Raw genomic sequence first — 22405 nt, forward strand, 5'->3', positions numbered from 1 at the left:
GGAGGGAGTGTGCTTTTTAAAATCAGGACCTACCTGCAGTTGAGATATTTAAAATGTGAACATTGCTCAGATCCTGTAGAGGCCGATACTTTGGTAGGTGGAGGAAGGATTGGTAGATATTTCTTTCTTATTAAATGTGATTGGGAACTGATATTATTTACCATATGTATATCCCACTCCTTCCACAATGCTCTCGGCAGATTACAAAAAAACTATATTAAAACATACAGACCACCAACAAGGTAACAAATATAACAACATTTAAAACACTAAATTAGATGCCTTTAACAAAACTATCTGGACCTTCCTTTGGAATACAACTAAATCTGAAATACCCTGTAGTTCAACAGGGAATTTCAGAGAGCGAAAGAAAGAAAGAGACAGAACGAGAGAAAGAGCAAGAAAGACAGAGACAGCAAGTGAGCGAGAGAAAGCAAGAGAGAGAGAACAAGGAAGAGAGTGAGAGAGAGAGCGAGCGAAAGAGCAAGCAAGAGAGAAAGTGAGGGAGAGAGCATGCAAGAAAGAGAGCAAGTGAGCAAGCAAGAGAGACAGAGAGCAAGAGAGACAGAGAGACACAGACAGAGTGAGAGAGAACAAGAGAGACAGAGAGCAAGAGAGACACAGAGAGCAAGAGAGACAGAGACAGAGTGAGAGAGAACAAGAGAGACAGAGACAGAGAGAACAAGAGAGAGCGAGAGAGAGCAAGAGAGACAGAGAGAGAGCAAGAGAGACACAGACAGAGAGCAAGAGAGACAGAGTGAGAGAGAACAAGAGAGACAGAGACAGAGTGAACGAGAGAGAGAGCAAGAGAGAGAGAGAGAGCAAGAGAGACAGAGAGAGAGAACAAGAGAGACACAGACAGAGAGCAAGAGAGACAGAGACAGAGTGAGAGAGAACACGAGAGACAGAGAGCAAGAGAGACAGAGACAGAGAGAACAAGAGAGACACAGACAGAGAGCAGAGAGACAGAGACAGCGAGAACACGAGAGACAGAGAGCAAGAGAGACAGTGAGAGAGAACAAGAGAGACAGAGACAGAGTGAGAGAGAACAAGAGAGACAGAGAGCAAGAGAGACAGAGAGAACAAGAGAGACACAGACAGAGAGCAAGAGAGACAGAGAGAACAAGAGAGACAGAGAGCAAGAGAGACAGAGAGAGAGAGAGCAAGAGAGAGAGACAGAGAGAGAGAACAAGAGAGACACAGACAGAGAGCAAGAGAGACAGAATGAGAGAACAAGAGAGACAGAATGAGAGAGAACAAGAGAGACAGAGACAGAGTGAGAGAACAAGAGAGACAGAGAGCAAGAGAGACAGAGACAGAGAGAACAAGAGAGACACAGACAGAGAGCAAGAGAGACAGAGACAGAGTGAGAGAGAACAAGAGAGACAGAGAGCAAGAGAGACAGAGAGAACAAGAGAGACACAGACAGAGAGCAAGAGAGACAGAGACAGAGAGAACAAGAGAGACAGAGAGCAAGAGAGACAGAGAGAGAGAGAGCAAGAGAGAGAGACAGAGAGAGAGAACAAGAGAGACACAGACAGAGAGCAAGAGAGACAGAATGAGAGAGAACAAGAGAGACAGAGACAGAGTGAGAGAACAAGAGAGACAGAGAGCAAGAGAGACAGAGACAGAGAGAACAAGAGAGACACAGACAGAGAGCAAGAGAGACAGAGACAGAGTGAGAGAGAACAAGAGAGACACAGACAGAGAGAACAAGAGAGACAGAGAGCAAGAGAGACAGAGACAGAGAGAACAAGAGAGACACAGACAGAGAGCAAGAGAGACAGAGACAGAGTGAGCGAGAACAATAGAGACAGAGACAGAGAGAACAAGAGAGACACAGACAGAGAGCAAGAGAGACTGAGACAGAGTGAGAGAGAACACGAGAGACACAGACAGAGAGCAAGAGAGACAGAGTGAGAGAGAACACGAGAGACAGAGCAAGAGAGACAGAGACAGAGTGAGAGAGAACACGAGAGACAGAGAGCAAGAGAGACAGAGACAGAGAGAACAAGAGAGACACAGACAGAGAGCAAGAGAGACAGAGACAGAGTGAGCGAGAACACGAGAGACAGAGAGCAAGAGAGACAGAGTGAGAGAGAACAAGAGAGACAGAGAGCAAGAGAGACAGAGACAGAGTGAGCGAGAACAATAGAGACAGAGACAGAGTGAGAGAGAACAAGAGAGACAGAGAGCAAGAGAGACAGAGACAGAGAGAACAAGAGAGACACAGACAGAGACAGAGAGAACAAGAGAGACACAGACAGAGAGCAAGAGAGACAGAAACAGAGTGAGAGAGAACACGAGAGACAGAGAGCAAGAGAGACAGAGACAGAGAGAACAAGAGAGACACAGACAGAGAGCAAGAGAGACAGAGACAGAGAGAACAAGAGAGACACAGACAGAGAGCAAGAGAGACAGAGACAGAGTGAGAGAGAACACGAGAGACAGAGAGCAAGAGAGACAGAGACAGAGAGAACAAGAGAGACACAGACAGAGAGCAAGAGAGACAGAGGAACTAAGACAGAGCACGTAGGCACAGACAATTCCTTGCATAAGTCTTCATCTTCTGAACATCTCTTAACTGTGGGTAAGAATATGAATTGCAAAAAACATTACCTAATTGTATTGCATTTCTTATTAAATAATGTAATAATGCTCCATCCTTGGCGAGAGTGGGGGAGAGAATGAGGTGTTTATGCTTATTAAGGTTAGTATCTAATAGATTTGTTTTTTTTAATAAACTGCTGTAAACCACTGTGTGTCATTTTTTCCAAATAAGATGTCTACACATACGCAGATAGCAAATATCTTACAAGGCCAGCCCTGTCACTAGGTGGACTAGATATCTGCCTAAGGTGAAAATTTGGGGTTGGGGGAGGGTACTCTCGCTCCTTGGCCAGTATCTCTCATCTTTCGGAACTGCCACCCCCAGGAGCCAGAAGTTGTAAGTACCTGAGCACTGCATCAGGACCTTTAAACCCAGACCCTCCCTGAAGTGTTATTGCATCCCGCCATCCCACCTTCCTGTTAGAGAAGAGCAGCAGGACATGGCAGCACTTGAGTTCCAGGCTTGAGTGTAGGTCCTATTGACCTACAAGTGCATCCACTCCGCAGCTCCTCAGTACCTTTCCGCTCTCATCTCTCCCTACACTCCTCCCCGTGAACTCCGTTTGCTGGGTAAATGTCTCCTGTCGTCCCCCTTCTCCCCCACTGTTAACTCCCGGCTCCGTTCCTTCTATCTCGCTGCTCCCTATGCCTGGAATAGACTCCTTGAGCCAGTACGTCAGGCTCAGTCTCTGGCTGTCTTCAAGTCTAGGCTTAAAGCCCACCTCTTTGCTACTGCTTTCGACTCCTAACCATGACTCTCTTACTCAACACCCTCACTTATCACCCCTAGCTGTCTGTTCGTCTGTCCAATTTAGATTGTAAGCTCTGTTGAGCAGGGATTGTCTTTTCATGTTCATTTGTACAGCGCTGTGTAAGTCTAGTAGCGCTATAGAAATGTTTAATAGTAGTAGTAGTAGTATGAGCCAAGTATAGGACAGTCAAGCCATTGTGACATCACTGATGAGGTTGGCTCTTAGGCATTGGTGGACTGAGGCATTATGACATCACAATGTCAGCTCTGGTTAAATCACCGCAGTTCCTCAGTACCTTTCCGCTCTCATCTCTCCCTACACTTCTCCCCGTGAACTCCGTTCGCTGGGTAAATGTCTCCTGTCGTCCCCCTTCTCCCCCACTGCTAACTCCCGGCTCCATTCCTTCTATCTCGCTGCTCCCTATGCCTGGAATAGACTCCCTGAGCCTGTACGTCAGGCTCAGTCTCTGGCTGTCTTCAATTCTAGGCTTAAAGCCCACCTCTTTGCTACTGCTTTCGACTCCTAACCATGACTCTCTTACTCAGTACCCTCACTTATTGCCCTATCCTTTATGCTCACCTCTTTATTCCCCTACCCTTAATTGTTCTGTCTGTCTCATGTCTTATCTAGATTGTAAGCTCTTTGAGCAGGGACTGTCTTTTTTTGTGTATGGTGTGCAGCGCTGCGTATGCCTTGTAGCGCTATAGAAATGATAAGTAGTAGTAGTAGTAGGCTATGGTTAAAAGTCCCATGCAACTCGCAGGTATCTTGCAGCTTCTGGCCTAGAAGGACCTAGGATGGTGGTAGGCCTGGAAAGAGGGGGAGATGCTGAATACAGTGCATTGGTAAGAAAAAGGGAGATGAGATGCTGGCTGCTAAGGGTGGGGGTCGAGGGGAAAAGGGAAGAGTGAGGCCATATTTGGGGGGGGTAGAGAGAAGGGGAAAAGCTGGCCATATTAGAGGGAGATGCTGACCATCTAGGGGTAGGGGAAATGCTGGACTACAGGAGCGGGGAGGTAGGGCCTTGAGTCACCTCTGAGGAGGGGGCAGATGACCGAAGATGGGCCTTGATATTTTCAAAACATTTTCTGGACATTTTTCACAAAACGATGTGCAAACTGAAAATTTTAAATGTTTGCACCATCTTTAAGATGACCGCAATCCTCTTTCTCATTTTTCTGCACGGAATGTGCATGGATTTCATTCAGAGCTATCCTACGCACGCTTCACAGTATGCACTGTACTACCCATGCATTTTGCTAATGCAAAGTACCAGTTGCTCCAAAATGATCAACATACCCTTCATTTCTGCACTCACGCACAGCACTTCTAGCCTAATTTCAAGACCGGGCTATTACAGCAGTTGCTGTGCCATTTTTATACTTTAAGCCTTGATCTTTCCAAACATTAGGATGTTTTAGAGAAATACATGACGGCATTAAAAAAAAAATCATTTGATCTTAAATCTCACCTCGAATTTCTGTCTGAGCTCCACGTTGCCATCATCCGCTTCCGGAATGGGGACGTTATAGTACTCACCTTCTTCTTGGTTAAGCAATTTGTACCTGAAACACACAAGCAAAAGTCTTGCAAGCAAGTCCACGTGATTTCATATTAAACCTAAGGCAGGGTTTATGCATTATTGAATCTGGAAACAAAATCTGGCCTTCCACCTGCCAAGAGGAATCAGACCTATTAAATTAATCCACTCAATTACACCCACTCTTAATGTTGTAGTTTTAGTAAATTCATCTGAAGATAACCCTGTATGTGCTACCTGCTCAATGCCCAACTTTCTTTCACAGCTAAGCCCCCCCCCCCCCCACTACTTACTAAGCTGCATCAGCACCGTTAATGAAGTGACTCCCGCTAACTGCATGACCTGTTAACGGTTGATGTGCACCGAATGCAGATGTAAACAGTTACCACAAAGAAAAAGTGAGGTCTCGGTCCAGGAGTGAACAGTCACTTCTATTTATTAATAGCAGATGAAGGTAAAGGCAGCCACTAGGATGGACAGTAGCACCTGGAGAAGCACAACTCGACACGGCTGTGTTTCGGCAGAAACGCTGCATCAGAATTCCAACAAGCTAGAATGCGGTAAGTCCAATATATATATATATATATATGTGTGGATACAGGGATTTTTGTTAGAAGCAGATGGAACATCTCTCAGGCAAGCTTAGCTTTTCCTGGCATTAAGGACTCATTTGCTAGATTCTACAATCATATCAAACATATAAACGGCAAGTGACCGTACTCACTTGCAAATGCACAGTACAGACTTCCCTCTCTGTCCTGCCCTCATGTCAAGACGTCAGAGGGCGGAACAGAGAGGGAAACAGAGTCGAATTGTCGGACGCTGCCACCTGGAAAGGAACATCGCACAAAACAACCTCCACCCTCCCCCCCCATCCCCGCCGCCGCTCCCGCCCCCTCCGTATCGGGCCCCCTGCACTGACCTGACAGCGCCTCTCACCTCCGTGTGGAAGCGCTGCAGGCAGCAGCAGAGCGATCTGCTGCTGCCTGTATCGCTTTCACACAGAGGTGAGAGGCGCTGTCAGGTCCGTGCAGGGACCCCGGCACGGACGGGGGAGGGAGCGGCGGCGATGAGGGTAGCTGGACATGGGGGGAGGGCAGGGGGAGAGGCCATAGTGGCTGGACTTGGGGTGAAAGCAGGGCACAGAGGAGGGTTGCTGGACATGGGGGGAGGGGGAGGCCAAGGGAAAGAGGAGGGTCGCTGGATATGGTGGGGGGGGGGGGAGGATCGGTGGATGGGGTGAGACCAGGGGAGAGAGGACGGCTGCAATACTCGCCCGTTTTCACGGGCTTAACGGCTAGTATATATATATATTAGTCTTACAGCATTCTAGCTTCTTGGACTCCTGATGCAACATTTCTGCCGAAACATGGCCATGTTGAGTTGTGCTTATCCAGGTGCTATTGTACACCCTAGTGGCTGCTTTTGCTATTAATAAATAGACGTGACTATTTTACTCTTGGACTTCATCAGCCTTCTTTGAGACCTCTGTTGCTTGCACATCCGGGAGGTGCTCTGTTCTCCCTCTTTTGCCCACAGTTACCACCACGGGGTGTGGAATGGATGGAGATTATGTGGAAACAGATACTTTCAGATAATGAGGAGGGTCCGGGGGAGGGGGGGGGGGCAGCAGTGGCGGCCCTGACCCGGGCCTGGCTCAGTGTCTTGGCGGCCCTGGAGCATTGATCCCAATTAAATCACCACTGTAAAGAGGGTTTGTTTGGTAGTAATGGAATCCAGAGTCCAAGGACAGCTGATTACGAAGTCTATATAACCTCACGGCACTATCTGACAACCTACCCTAAAGGAATTCTCACAGGATAGGCTTACTGTAAACTATTTCAATTATATAATCCAAATGTGATATTCTATGTTTCAGCAACTCTAAAAAAAAAAAAAACCCCAAAACAAAACAAAAACAAACTCAGGGGCAGACAACACAGAGGAACTGCAGAGAAGTACTGTAATCTCTGTCTCGTGATTGGAGCCGATCACTGTAAATGTCAGTATTAAAACGGTGCATCTTACCATCCACATGCCGGCATTTTCATGAGTTCCGACACCCCGAATGAGAAGGACCCCATAAAATCATTTCTTGTCGTCCGATCCCAGTCCCAAATCTCTACCGATAGCCGCCTGTCTTTATCCGTTGGCTTTAGCTTACTAAAAAGAGAACACACGGACGAAAAAAAACAAGGGGGGGGGGGGTCAAATCTTCATTAGTGAGCACTGCTTAAAATACACGAGCTATTTCACTAAAGTTTGTTAAGCAGATAACACGCAAATTAGTGTGTGTTAACTGCTTCCACGCAAGTGGCACAGCAGTTAGCATGCACTAATTTCCATGTTACTCCATGTTGTGTTAAAGAACGGGAATGACACAGGACAAGGGTGGAGAATGCGCATGGACTGCATGCTATAGTTAACGCGCTGTACTTACCATACGCTAACCATCATTTTTAGTTCAAACAAATCCGCAGTCAAGCGGAGCACTCGAACGCCCCACGGGAGAACACAGGTATAGAAGAAAGTGGGATGTCTGACCACGGCATAACAAAACCCGGAGAGATGGATCTTAAGAATACTTGTTTATTGATGAAAAAAAATACGCGACACAAACGTTGTGTTTCGGCCGTTAGGCCTGCATCAGGAGTCTCGCTTGACGGTGTTCCGTAGAGTGGGTCTCAAACACCGGCAGACAGCTGATGCGTGCGTTAGGGGACACGTAGCGTGCTTCATGCGGACAACCCATTCGTCTACGAGCCAAGTTCCTACGTAAAAGGTCTTTTTAAAGACCCACTTCACAGGTCCACACGCTACGTGTCCCCTAACGCACGCATCAGCTGTCTGCCGCTGTTTGAGACCCACTCTACGGAACACCGTCAAGCGAGACTCCTGATGCAGGCCTAACGGCCGAAACACAACGTTTGTGTTGAGTCTTTTTTTTTCATCAATAAACAAGTATTCTTAAGATCCATCTCTCCGGGTTTTGTTTTGCCGTGGTCAAACATAACCATCGTTTTTAGTGCAGGTTCACTTAGCATTTCCAACAGTAGGAGGTGTTAAATTTTTTTTTTTTTGTTACATTTGTACCCCGCGCTTTCCCACTCATGGCAGGTTCAATGCGGCTTACATGGGGCAATGGAGGGTTAAGTGACTTGCCCAGAGTCACAAGGAGCTGCCTGTGCCTGAAGTGGGAATCAAACTCAGTTCCCCAGGACCAAAATCCACCACCCTAACCACTAGGCCACTCCTCCACTGTTGCTACTATTGGAGATTCTACATGGAATGTTGCTATTCCACTAGCAACATTCAATGGAGAAGTCGGCCCCTGCAGATCACCAATGTGGCCGCGCAGGCTTCTGCTTCTGTGAGTCTGACGTCCTGCACGTACGTGCAGGACGTCAGACTCACAGAAACAGAAGCCTGCACAGACTTCTACATGGAATGTTGCTAGTGGAATAGCAACATTCCATGTAGAATCTCCAATAGTAGCAACATTCCATGTAGAATCTCCAATAGTAGCAACGTTCCATGTAGAATCTCCAATAGTATCTATTTTATTTTTGTTACATTTGTACCCTGCGCTTTCCCACTCATGGGCTTACATGGGGCAATGGCGGGTTAAGTGACTTGCCCAGAGTCACAAGGAGCTGCCTGTGCTTGAAGTGGGAATTGAACTCAGTTCCTCAGTTCCCCAGGACCAAAGTCCACCACCCTAACCACTAGGCCACTCCTCCACTCCCATTCATGCACACTAGTGCAGGAATTGTGAGGTCACGCTGGGCACATTTCTAACAAGTACCACACAACTAAAATTCCCTCCGAGCTGTGAAGGAGTCCTCCACCTACTTCCTGCCAGTGGGGAGCGCTGTTTCAATATCATATTTTCAATAGTGAGGAATAGGCAAGCTGTACAGGATTCCAAAGGACTTGCCTTTCCTTAGCTACTGGAAACACGATATTGAAGCACTGCCCCCACTGGCAGCAGTGGGGAACACTGCACACAGTCTTTGATTTTAGTTGTTAAGCTGCACGAAGTGCAAACACATACTGCCCTTTAGTAAAAGACCCCCGTAGTGTAACGCGTGGTATAATAAGTAAATGGATCGCATAAGCTCTGGCTTGTAATGTGGACAGGGACCCTATAAATGGCTAGCTAAGAAGTTCTGATGCAGTTCCAAGCAAATACCTCGACCCATTCTGGCACACCACACTGGATTACAGTAGTTATTTAATGCTGAACTATTTCTGATGCAAAATGTACCACTGCAGTAGGTAAGTTCAACGACCTACATCTATCCACCGTCTCCAATAATAAGCAGAGTTCAACTGGGGTCTACAGCAGAAACGAAACTGGGCAAATTAGGCCCTGAACCCCCCCCTGCCGACGACCCTCTCGACCCCCCTCCCGCCGCCAACCCTAACCCTCCGTCGCCGTGGGCTACCTTTCTGACGTCAGAAACAGAACGAAGCCTTCGCGGGAAGAAGAGGACCTCCTCGGCTGGCAGGGATTGGGGTCCTCCGCCAGCAAAGGTAGCCCACGGTGGGGGAGGGGGTTGAGAGGGTCGTCAAAGTTGGTGGCGATGGGGGGGGGAGGGGGAGTCGAGAGGGTTGTCAAAGTTGGCGGCGGCAGCAGGGTGGATAATGGTGGCGGGACGGGGGCTAAAATGTGCCCCCTCACCTCAGGCTCTGGACCCCCCTCCCGCCGAAGTCTGGCTACGCCCCTGCAGTACAGGCAGAAGAATGATCTTACTATGGGGGGGGGAGCAATCTTGTCTTTAACAGGTGCGTAGCTAGACCTCGAGGTGGGAGGGGGCCAGAGCCCAAGGAGGAGGGGGGGCACATTTTGGTCGCTGCACCGCCGCTGCTGTAACATCTTGGCTGGCGGGAGTCTCCAACCCCCCCCACCCCCCCCCGCCCGTTGAAGACTTCGTCCAGTGCTGGTCTCCGGCGCTGCCGCGTTGCCTGCCCGATCTCTCTTCCCCTCACGGACAGGCAATGCGGCAGCATCATCGCAGACCAGTGCTGGATGAAGTCTTCAGCTGGCGGAGGTTGGGGACCCTCACCAGCCAACCAGGGGCCCATAGCAAATTTTTTTTTTTTGGGGGGGGTCCACCTAGCTACGCCACTGGTCTTTAAAACAGATGGTCTGGAATAAATAAATTCCACAAGACTTATGCAGTGCTGCTGTGAGTAAACTGAGATGTCAGACTTACAACGTAAATGTTTCGTTCCAGTGTGGGTTCAAGGTAGAACGAATGGTTCTTGTTTTCTTTTTGCTTTCACTCTTTGGGTCGGGAATAAGTTTCAACTTCACGTATGGATCGGACAGCCCATTAGGGTCCATAGGGATTAAGTTTCTTGCTTCTCGAACTGGAAAAAAAAAGATAAAGGAACGCACATTCACATTATCAATGCGTATGTATTTATTCAGCAAGCAGGGAAAACAAAACTATCCTTGCCATTGTTAATTTATAAAGAGAAATGAAGAAAGAGATTCTGAAAGAGCAGAGACCCAGCAGGGCTCAGTGGTGAACAATGGTATTGCAACAGCATGAAGATAGAAGGACCATTCCTTGATTTATTTATTTATTTATTTGTTGCATTTGTACTCAGTGGTGTGCTGGAGCAGGCTCTCACAGGCTCGCAAGAGCCGGTTGTTAAGTTTTTAAGAATTTTGGGAGCCGGTTGTTAAAGTAGGGCCCTCCATGGCTACTTTAACAACTGGCTCCCAAAATGTGGGCTTGGGCCCCCTGCTGAATTCTCTTCTACTTTGCTGGTGGGGATGCTGAGCCCTGCCAGCCAAGTAAATAGACTGCTGCTGCTCCCCACTCCTTGTTTCCAGCTCTGGGCAGCAGGCTGGGACTTCTCCAGCATGTGAGAGAAGTTCCAGCATGCTGCTTAGAGCAAGACGTTGGGAGTGGTGGCAGTCCATTTATTGGCTGCCAGCAAAGGTATGCCTAGCGTGCCCGCACGAAGGGAGGGAGGAGAGAGAGGCAAGTGTTGCTCCCCCCCCCCCCCTTGGCCCTTACAACTGCAGAGCCTGTTGTTAAAAATTTACCAGCACACCCCTGTTTGTATCCCACCTTATCCCACCTCTTTGCAGGCTCAAAGTGGCTTACAATATATCATGAGTAGTGGAGGAATGTTAGTAAATAAACATTTAGTATTACAGAGTATTGGTCAGCATGATGATAATTAAACAAAGTTATAGTATACAAGCAGATAATTGAGAAACAGTTCTAAACATAGATATCAGACAATAGAAACATTTTTTTTTAAATAAATGCCTACTGCGGACAGTCACATTGTTATGCTGCATTTTTACAGTGCTATGGTGGCAATCAGATAGAGCAGCAAAAAAAGCCAGGAAGTGCAAAACCCCACAAAACAACTCAAAGAAACCAGAACAGTGGAGATTTGGTTAGTAACATATAGTAGATGACGGCAGAAAAAGACCTGCACGGTCCATCCAGTCTGCCCAACAAGATAAACTCATATGTGCTACTTTTTGTGTATACCCTACTTTGATTGGTACCTGTGCTCTTCAGGGCACAGACCGTATAAGTCTGCCCAGCACTATCCCCGCCTCCCAACCACCAGTCCCGCTTCCCACCACCAGCTCTGGCACAGACCGTATAAGTCTGCCCAGCACTATCCCCGCCTCCCAACCGCCAGCCCCACCTCCCGATCTGAGATTTGTTTCATTTGAGAGATGATAAAAATCTGACGATTCTATCTGCAGATGAAGGACGAGACACTACTATCCAAATGAGCACTGCCTATGTTAATGAAACCTTATCTCAATTGCAAGAGGAAGAGGTTTATTGTAAATTGGAGGGGTATCCAGCTATTCAGTCGCGGGAAGAAATAAGGATTTGTGTAGGGCAAGCTTTTTCACAAAATATACTGACAGTAAAAGAAATGTTTTATTTGTGTACGCAAAGCAAAAAGGAGTTTCACAATATCCACAAAATTCAACAGCACAAAAGAAAGTGGAAAAGAAACCAACTTCAAGAGATCAGTCCAAACTCAGGGTAAGATGCTCCAATAAGCGATTTTATTTGGACCCTACATGGTCCGTGTTTCGGCTTTTAAAAAAGCCTTCATCAGGGGGTTGATCAGTACTACTACTACTACTATTTAACATTTCTAAAGCGCTACTAGGGTTACACAGCGCTGTACAATTTAACATAGGAGGACAGTCCCTGCTCGAAGAGCTTACAATCTAAAGGACAAATGTACAGTCAGTCAAGTAGGGGTCATCAAATTGGGACAGTCAAGTTTTCCTGAAAAGGTATAAAGGTTAGGTACCGAAAGCAACATTGAAGAGGTGGGCTTTGAGTAAGGATTTGAAGATGGGTAGGGAGGAGGCTTGGCGTAAGGGCTCAGGAAGTTTATTCCAAGCATAGGGTGAGGCGAGGCAGAGTGGGCGGAGCCTGGAGTTGGCGGAGAACGGTACTGAGAGGAGGGATTTGTCCTGTGAGCGGAGGTTTCGGGCGGGAACTTAAGGGGAGATGAGGGTAGAGAGGTAATGAGGGGCTGCAGACTGAGTGCATTTGTAGGTAAGAAGGAGAAGCTTGAACTGTATGCGGTATCTGATCGGAAGCTAGTGAAGTGACCTGAGGAGAGGGGTGATATGAGTATATCGGTTCAGGCGGAATATAAGACGTGCAGCAGAGTTCTGAACGGATTGAAGGGGGGATAGATAGTGAGTGCACAGTTGTATACTGATTGACAGTGGAGCATATGAATTGATCGCTCTAAATGCAAAGAAGAATGCTGTCTTACACCAACAAATTCAAATTGAAGGCTTTTATAAAAGCCGAAACACGGACCGTTGTAGGGTCCAAATAAAATTGCTTATTGGAGCATCTTACCCTGAGTTTGGACTGATCTCTTGAAGTTGGTTTCCTTTCCACTTTCTTTTGTGCTTATTTGTGTACGCAACATCCTCGCACACCTAGGATCTGTTTTTTTTTTTTTTACCAAAAATACATAAGCATATGTAGCCACCCCCTGAACATCCGATAGTGTCTTTGAACGATACCATACGTGAGCCTCTGAGTAAGTTTGTGGATATATATATATATTTTTTTTTAACCTGTTGCTAAGAAAGTGTCTTCTTACATTCAAGATACAACTCAGTTTTTGAAGGAGGTTCAGAATGTTCGTTTAATTTTAGTGATGATTTTGTCACCTTTGATGTTAAGTCATTGTATACTCAGATTCCTCAAAGAGATGCACTGGAGATTATACGAGAAGCACTGGATCAGAGAGAGGGATGACAGCACATTCCTACTTCTTTTTCAATAGAATCATCATGTTTAGTCATCACTAGAAATTATTTTTGGTTCCAAGGGACGTTTTATAGCTATGGGGCATAGATAGTGCCCCTCTGTCGCTACTTTATTTGTAAGGAGAAAAAAGTCCACCGAAGTGGATGAATGCCAAAATCCCACGCGAAGACAAAAGTGGAAGGAAGGTGGGAAGTGGTCCGATGACTCAAGAGACCAGGACAACAAACTATCATTCACGATGGTTTATTGTAGACTCGACACAGATCTGTGTTTCGGCCACAGGCCTGCCTCAGGAATCTTTGTTGTCTGCGTGAATAAGTAAAACTCCAGAAGGGAGTTAAATGATGCACTGATGGTCTTGAGAAAGACCTTTTGTAGAGAGTTTTGGCACCCGGGGGTGGGTTACATTTGGAGATAGATTGGTGGTCTCTGTTGTAATGGGATGGTGTTTACGGGCTGCCTTCTTTGCTTTCATTAGTTAGTGAATCCTTTAGATAGGTGGGGCTTTGGGTAGTGGTGGAGTGACATCTGTTATTGTCGCGGCCCTGATGCCACTCTGAGGTAGGTGAGCTCTTGAGTTCTCCCGAGCTTCACTAGTCCCAGGAGATCACCGCGCACCCCGACTCTTCACCCGCGGCGACCGCCGTTCACCGAGGGTTGAGCCCTCAGCTGCTGGCGGCCAGCAGGACTGCTGGAACCACGGGGCGACGGTTGACCTGACTAGGCGACTAGCCGAGGGCAAGTACAGTCTAGGAAACAGCTTTGCAGGCCGGCTGGCCTCCACGAAGGACAGACACAGTCTTGGAAATCGCTAGCAGGACGGCTAGCCTCTACGAGGGACAAACACAGGCTTGGCAAATGGCTAGCAGGACGGCTAGCTTCTTCGAGGAACAAACACAGACTTGGCAATTGGCTAGCAGGACGGCTAGCCTCCACGAGGAACAAACACAGGCTTGGCAAATGGCTAGCAGGACGGCTAGCCTCCACGAGGAACAAACACAGACTTGGCAAATGGCTAGCAGGACGGCTAGCCTCTTCGAGGAACAAACACAGACTTGGCAAATGGCTAGCAGGACGGCTAGCCTCCACGAGGAACAAACACAGACTTGGCAAATGGCTAGCAGGACGGCTAGCCTCTTCGAGGAACAAACACAGACTTGGCAAATGGCTAGCAGGACGGCTAGCCTCTTCGAGGAACAAACACAGACTTGGCAAATGGCTAGCAGGACGGCTAGCCTCTTCGAGGAACAAACACAGACTTGGCAATTGGCTAGCAGGACGGCTAGCCTCTTCGAGGAACAAACACAGACTTGGCAATTGGCTAGCATGACGGCTAGCCTCTTCGAGGAACAAACACAGACTTGGCAATTGGCTAGCAGGATGGCTTCAAACACGAAAACGGAAGCACTGGATCCTCTCCGTGCTTCCGTTTAAATTCCCCGCTCGACCTGGCTTGGAGAACAGCTGGAACCAATCCTCGCCGCCCAGGCCGGCAGCGGGTCCCGGATTGGCCCTCCCATCCGATGGGCGGAGTTCCTACGTGGATGCGCCAATCCGGCGCGAGTGGGCGGAGCCTCCTCTCGGGTGCTGCTGCCGCGAGGGGGGCGTCGACGCCGGCGCCGCCATCTTGGCCGGCGGATCTCCTTCTCCGAGGCCGGCGTTAGTTCCTTGGGGTCGCCGGCCTCGGAGCACCTTGCGGTCGCGGCGATCCCCGTGGCAGCCCTCCCTGGTTGGCCCGGATTCCTCGGGCGCTTCAGCCTCCCGCTCCGGCCCGCGGAGCCCCAGGTAAGGGCCCGGAACGGGACAGTATCCTCCCCGGACGACCCCCTCCTCCGGGGGCCGGGTTTGGACGGATATCGGGCGTGGAAGGCTTTGACCAATTTTGGAGCATGAACATTAGCCACGGGTTCCCAGGAATTATCTTCGGGACCAAAAGATCTCCATGACAACAAATAATACAGTCTTCCCCGCCGCCACTTGGAGTCAAGAATTTCTTCTACCTCGAACTCCGGTTCTGGAGACACCTGGAGATCTTTCTCCGGGACGGGAGGCGGGTGCCACCTGGACTCTTGAAACCTCTTGAGGAGTGAGATGTGGAAGGCGTTATGCACTCGTAGGGTGGCGGGTAGGCGTAATCGATATGTTACGGGTCCAATTCGTTCTTGGATCGCGTAGGGTCCCGCGTATCTCTGTCCTAGCCTTCGGGAGGGTCCTGGGATTCTCAGGTGTTTCGTGCTTAACCATACCCTTTGTCCAGGGTGAAGCACGGGAGCGGGCCGCCGGTGGCGATCCGCAAAGCGCTTGTCCTTAATCGCGGTTTTCTGTAATTGTTCTCTAGCTATCCTCCAGACCTTCTGTAGGTCGGCTACTACCTGGTCCCCAGCTGGTGTCATGGCGGTAGTCGGGAATGGCCCTGGAAGCCGTGGATGTCGTCCATATACCAGGAAAAACGGGGACTGTCCTGAGGAGGAGTGGTCACTTTGGTTATAAGCGAACTCGGCCCATGGAAGTAGCGAGACCCAGTTGTCTTGTCGTTGGTTGACAAAAGCTCTTAAGAAGTTTTTCAGAGTTTGGTTTAATCTTTCAACCAGGCCGTTGGTCTGCGGATGGTACGCGGATGAGAAATGATTCTCCATCCCCAAGGCTTTGCATAATCCTCTCCAGAAGCGAGAGGTGAATTGAGGCCCCCGATCACTAATGACCCGAATGGGTAGTCCATGTAGTCGAAAGATGTGGTGGATGAAGGCTTGAGCTAGAGCTGCTGCTGTCGGGACGCTTGTGAAGGGAACAAAGTGAGCCATCTTAGAGAATCGATCTATCACCACCCAGATCACAGTCTGACCCTGGGAACGAGGTAATTCGGTGATGAAATCCATGGAAATCTCCGACCAAGGACTGGTCGGTATGGGTAAAGGTTGTAGGTCTCCCACAGGGGGTCCTCCTACTGGCTTGGTTCGGGCACATACTGGGCACGAGGTAACAAACTGGAAGATATCTCGTCTCATTTGTGGCCATCGATATTGCCTCGCGATGAACTGGAGGGTCTTGTGGAACCCGAAGTGTCCCGCGTACTTAGACGCGTGTCCCCATTGCAACACTCTTCTCCGGTCGGCGGCCACCACGAATTTTTGAACCGGGGCAACCTCCCCTGTGGCCGTACTGAGACAAGCGGGATCTAACATAGGTTGAGTCTCCTGAGTATCCTCGGGGATTTCAAAGGCCCGGGAGAGTGCATCTGCCGGGGTGTTCTGGGAAGCCGCTCGGAATACTAGTTGAAAATGGAACCGAGAAAAAAATAATGACCACCGGGCCTGTCGGGGATTCAACCGCTGGGCCTCTTGAAGGTATAGGAGGTTTTTATGGTCCGTGATAACCGTGAACCGGTGTTCTGCTCCCTCCAGTAAATGCCTCCACTCTTGCAGTGCGAGTTTCAAGGCCAAGAGTTCTCTGTCTCCAACTGTATAATTCCGTTCGGCTGGAGAGAATTTGCGTGAGAAGAAGGAGCACGGTTGACGTCGGCCCTCGGGGTTGATCTGGGAAATGACTGCCCCGGCCCCTAAAGCGGACGCGTCCACCTCCACCGTGAATGGCTTCTCAGGATCGGGGGTTAGAAGAATAGGCGCGGATTCAAAAGCCTCTTTGACCTGCTGGAACGCCGCCTGCGCCTCTAGTGGCCAATCCCGGACCCTAGCGTCCTTCCGGGTGAGCTCCGTCAGCGGGATGGTCAACCGGGAATACTGTGGGATAAACTGGCGATAGTAATTAGCAAACCCCAGGAATCGTTGTAAGGCCTTCAGACCCTTCGGTTGCGGCCATTCGCGAATGGCCCGGAGTTTGTCTGGTTCCATCTTTAACCCCCCTGGAAGTAAGATATGCCCCAAGAAAGGTAGCGATCGTTGATGGAACGCGCACTTACTTAACTTCGCAAATAGATGGGCTTGGCGTAAGCGGTCCAGCACCGCACGGACATGCCCCGGATGCTCCTTGGGGTCCTTAGAGTAGATTAGGATATCATCCAGATATACGATCACCGTGGAATTGAGCAATTCTTCTAGGACACTATTGATGAGCCGTTGAAACACCGCAGGGGCATTACATAGTCCGAATGGCATTACCCGATATTCAAAATGACCCTCATGGGTATTGAAGGCCGTCTTCCATTCGTCCCCTGATCGGATTCGTACTAGATTGTAGGCTCCCCGTAAGTCCAACTTCGTGAAGATCTGAGCTCCCTGCAGACGGTCCAAGAGCTCGGGAATCAGGGGTAACGGGAACCGGTCCTTCACGGTGATGGCATTTAATCCCCGATAGTCTATACAAGGTCTCAAGGTCCCATCCTTCTTGGTGACAAAGAAAAACCCCGCCCCGGCTGGGGAAGTCGACGGCTGGATGAACCCCTTCCGGAGATTCTCGTGGACATACTCTCGCATCGCCTTGACCTCCCCTCGGGACAATTTGTACGGGCGACCCCGGGGAGGAACTGTATCGGTCTTCAGATTAATGGCACAGTCAAAAGGCCGGTGTGGGGGTAATACCTCCGCCTCCTTGGAACTAAACACATCAGCAAAGTCTCTATACTCCAGAGGCAGGGAGCCCAATTCGTCGGTTCCCTCCCCGGGCAACGAATTTAAGGCCGGACAGCTACCACCCCGGTCCTCACAGCAGGTCTCCTGGCAGGTCTTGCCCCAAACTTGAATCTCTCCCCTGGCCCAGTCGATTACCGGGTTGTGGTGTCGTAGCCAAGGCAAGCCCAGAACTACCGGGTGGATGGTCCGGGGTAATACTAGGAACTCGGCCTCCTCCCGATGACCCTCCCCTACCTGCAGACCCAACATAGGCGTAATCTCAGTAACCGGCTGGGGAAGAGTAGTGCCCTGGATGGAGGTTATCCGCAGGATCGGCTTGCGGGGCAGCGTGGGCCATCCCATCTGCTGCAACAGTTCGAGCCCAATAAAGTTACCCCCAGACCCTGAGTCCACCAGGGCTCGGGTCTGAACCTGGGTCTCTTGCCACCGTAAGGTCACTGATAGGATGAGCAAGGTCTCTGGTAGGGGAGCAGAGTGCCCCAAGAACCCTCCCCTCAGGGTGCCTTGGGGAGCGCATTTCCCGACCGGAGGGAGCAAGTCCGGATGAAATGCCCAGCCTGCCCGCAGTAGAAGCACAGTCCCTTAGACTGTCGGTGTTGTCTCTCGGCAGGGTTCAACCGTTGTCGGCCCAACACCATGGGCTCCTCCCCGGGCTCTGCAGAGTCCCGGTTCACCTGACGGGGCGCCGGCCCCTTGCTCGTCCTGGCGGAACCTCGTCCCCACTTCTGCCGCTCCACCCGGTCTCTGGCCCGCTCTTGGAATCGGGTGTCCACCCGGATACAGAGGGATATGAGGACATCCAGAGACCCAGGAGTCTCCCGTCCCGCCAATTCATCCTTGATTCGTTCGTGTAACCCCTCTCTAAAAATGGCCGTCAAGGACTCCGGATCCCACCGCAGCTCAGCGGCTAAAGTACGAAACCGGATGGCATAGTCGGCCACTGTCCCCTCCCCTTGACGAATCCGGAGCAGCTCGGATGCCACGGAGGAGGGTCGTCCCGGAATATCGAACACCATCCGGAACAGGCGCTGAAATTCGCTATAATCCCCCAAAATGGGGTCATGCCGGTCGTCCAGAGGGACCACCCAGTCCCGGGCCTTCCCCGTACAAAGGCCCATGACGTAACCAACCTTACTCTGATCCGAAGCAAAAGCCTCCGGTTGCATCCGGAAGGCTAGATTGCACTGATGAAGGAACCCCCGACAACCCTCCGGGTTCCCATCGTATCGTGCTGGCTCAGGGAACCGAGGTCCCAAGCGGAACCCTCCCATACGGGGAGCCGCTACGGCCTCTGGGACCGCAGCGGCCTGGTTCTGTACCTGGAGCGTGGAGAGTTGGGAGCAAACATTCTGGAGAGCCCCGGATAGGGCATTAAGCTGTTCCTGTTGCTGCTGGAGTACCTTAGCCAGGTCCCGTAGATCAGGTTGCGTCGGCGAGCTCATGGCTTCCGTTTTCTGTCGCGGCCCTGATGCCACTCTGAGGTAGGTGAGCTCTTGAGTTCTCCCGAGCTTCACTAGTCCCAGGAGATCACCGCGCACCCCGACTCTTCACCCGCGGCGACCGCCGTTCACCGAGGGTTGAGCCCTCAGCTGCTGGCGGCCAGCAGGACTGCTGGAACCACGGGGCGACGGTTGACCTGACTAGGCGACTAGCCGAGGGCAAGTACAGTCTAGGAAACAGCTTTGCAGGCCGGCTGGCCTCCACGAAGGACAGACACAGTCTTGGAAATCGCTAGCAGGACGGCTAGCCTCTACGAGGGACAAACACAGGCTTGGCAAATGGCTAGCAGGACGGCTAGCTTCTTCGAGGAACAAACACAGACTTGGCAATTGGCTAGCAGGACGGCTAGCCTCCACGAGGAACAAACACAGGCTTGGCAAATGGCTAGCAGGACGGCTAGCCTCCACGAGGAACAAACACAGACTTGGCAAATGGCTAGCAGGACGGCTAGCCTCTTCGAGGAACAAACACAGACTTGGCAAATGGCTAGCAGGACGGCTAGCCTCCACGAGGAACAAACACAGACTTGGCAAATGGCTAGCAGGACGGCTAGCCTCTTCGAGGAACAAACACAGACTTGGCAAATGGCTAGCAGGACGGCTAGCCTCTTCGAGGAACAAACACAGACTTGGCAAATGGCTAGCAGGACGGCTAGCCTCTTCGAGGAACAAACACAGACTTGGCAATTGGCTAGCAGGACGGCTAGCCTCTTCGAGGAACAAACACAGACTTGGCAATTGGCTAGCATGACGGCTAGCCTCTTCGAGGAACAAACACAGACTTGGCAATTGGCTAGCAGGATGGCTTCAAACACGAAAACGGAAGCACTGGATCCTCTCCGTGCTTCCGTTTAAATTCCCCGCTCGACCTGGCTTGGAGAACAGCTGGAACCAATCCTCGCCGCCCAGGCCGGCAGCGGGTCCCGGATTGGCCCTCCCATCCGATGGGCGGAGTTCCTACGTGGATGCGCCAATCCGGCGCGAGTGGGCGGAGCCTCCTCTCGGGTGCTGCTGCCGCGAGGGGGGCGTCGACGCCGGCGCCGCCATCTTGGCCGGCGGATCTCCTTCTCCGAGGCCGGCGTTAGTTCCTTGGGGTCGCCGGCCTCGGAGCACCTTGCGGTCGCGGCGATCCCCGTGGCAGCCCTCCCTGGTTGGCCCGGATTCCTCGGGCGCTTCAGCCTCCCGCTCCGGCCCGCGGAGCCCCAGGTAAGGGCCCGGAACGGGACAGTTATACAGTGGATGTCTCAGACCCTGGTCGCCATTTTGAAAATAACATGGAGAATGAGAAAAGGCTGATGCTATAAAGGTAAGAGTTAGTTAGCAGGGATTGTTTAAGATTTATTTGGATACGTTTATGATGTTGAAGCTAATCAAAACGATGAGGTTTTTTTTAAAGACCAAACCCTGAAGCAAGTTCCTGAAACATGGAGCATGTTGGTGCGGGTCTGTCAGCATTAAACTAAGGGCCCTGTTTACTAAGCTGCGCTATCGTTTTTAGCATGCTTTAATGGTAGAGACACCCAAAGGAAGTTTGGCTCATGGCAGCACTGGAGGCAGGAGAAAGTGAGGATTGCTCCTACCTGGCCAAAGTTATTATTATTATTAGCATTTGTATCCCACATTTTCCTACCAATTCGCAGGCTCAATGTGGCTTACATTTGCTGTAATGGCGATTTCCATTTCCGGGTCACAGAATACAAAAGGCGCTGCATTAAGGTGCATGCTTACGTGGTAGAGAGGAGTGCATTGTGGTAGTGCATATTAATTTCTATGTGATAAATAGGAATGTAATACACATTAGATCATCGACTGTAGAGAAATTATTCAACATAAGGGTTAAAGTGAAAGAGGTCAGTCAGTCAAGTGTTAAGAGTTCGGCTTTTCTAGTTCATGTGTAGTCTTTATTATTATGTATTGAGGATGAATATTATTGGTATGCCTTCTTGAATAGATCGGTTTTCAGTAGCCTTCGGAAGATAGTTAAATCTTGCGTTGTTTTAATGGCCTTCGGTAGTTGAAGTGTGTGGGTAGGGTCGGGGAGTACACCAGCGATGCTTTTTTCCTTGTTTGTTGTAACTTATTCTGTAGTCACTGAGGGTCTACATATATGAGGACAGGTATTCTGGTGGCATGGTACATCTATGTAAGGATCTGCAATAGTCTGGCTTGTTCAGTTTTCCCAATATGCATATTAATAATCTCTAAGGCCCACTGCAATATTTACGGTGCTGCCCTTTTCTCAATAGGTGTTTTGTATTACTTCATAAAATGTCTGGTGTGGGAAGTTTTTTTTTATTGCTGTTACTGAGAAGGCACCAGGGTGCTTTGCACCCACTGGTGGGTGACGGGTAACTTCTGTGGCTATAGAATATGTTCATACTTAACACTATGAAAGTCTAGTATGCAGGGTTAGGAGTCAGTGTTTTTTTTTTTTTTTTTTACATTAAATTATAAAGCCTAGGATTCTGCTACAATTTTTGTTGAGAATAATAAACAATTAGAATTTTTTTTTTTTTAATTTTACAGCCTGGGAAATAGAAGTTGTGCTTTTTCCCACAAGGCAGCCATGTGCTGAGTGATGGGCCCTTCCCCTTTCCCAAATGGGCTCTAAGAGGACCTTTCCTTTTTGGTGCCGGGGGGGGGGGGGGGGGGGGGGGGTGGCACCATCTCATCCAATGCCTCATCAGGCAGCAGATTACCTTGAGCTGCCCCTGATTATCTGCTAAGTTGGGCAAGTAAAGATCTCTGAAATGGATCTGCAACCAACAGTCACATTAAGTTTGATTACAGCATTTAGCAAATATCTAGAGTTACCGGGGAGGCCTGTCCCCTCTGGGAGAACCCAGCTGGAAAAGAAAGTGTTTTGCATGGTGTGCAGCTATAATGAAATTAGGGGCCTGCCTTTGGGACGTCCAAATAGACGCCCCGGGGTGCATTTATAAAATAGACTCCTACCATCCAGCTCCAACAGTGTGCAAATGCAGACGTGTTTTCTCTCCTTATCTTTGGAAACCTTTAATACATAACAGTGGCCTCTGGGTAATGAAGCAATAAATGTAAACAAAAAACATCCACGGTCTGTGCGAAGCAGGGAAACAATTTTAAATAGGCAGAG

At 49.8% G+C, this 22405-nt stretch overlaps 1 protein-coding gene across 2 annotated transcripts in view; it reads right to left on the reverse strand.

Moving 5' to 3' along the window:
- PRKCA (protein kinase C alpha) overlaps positions 1-22405 on the reverse strand; it is a 611673-nt gene that overhangs the window by 108601 nt on the left and 480667 nt on the right. For both annotated transcript variants that reach the window (XM_030208456.1, XM_030208455.1), the window contains exons 6-8: positions 10122-10278; positions 6931-7065; positions 4834-4927 (exon numbers count right to left, since the gene is read on the reverse strand). In XM_030208456.1, the coding sequence (XP_030064316.1) occupies positions 4834-4927; positions 6931-7065; positions 10122-10278 (386 nt within the window). The remainder of the gene's footprint in view (positions 1-4833; positions 4928-6930; positions 7066-10121; positions 10279-22405) is intronic.

The sequence above is a fragment of the Microcaecilia unicolor genome, chromosome 6 (genome assembly GCF_901765095.1).
Source record: "Microcaecilia unicolor chromosome 6, aMicUni1.1, whole genome shotgun sequence".
NCBI lineage: Eukaryota > Metazoa > Chordata > Amphibia > Gymnophiona > Siphonopidae > Microcaecilia > Microcaecilia unicolor.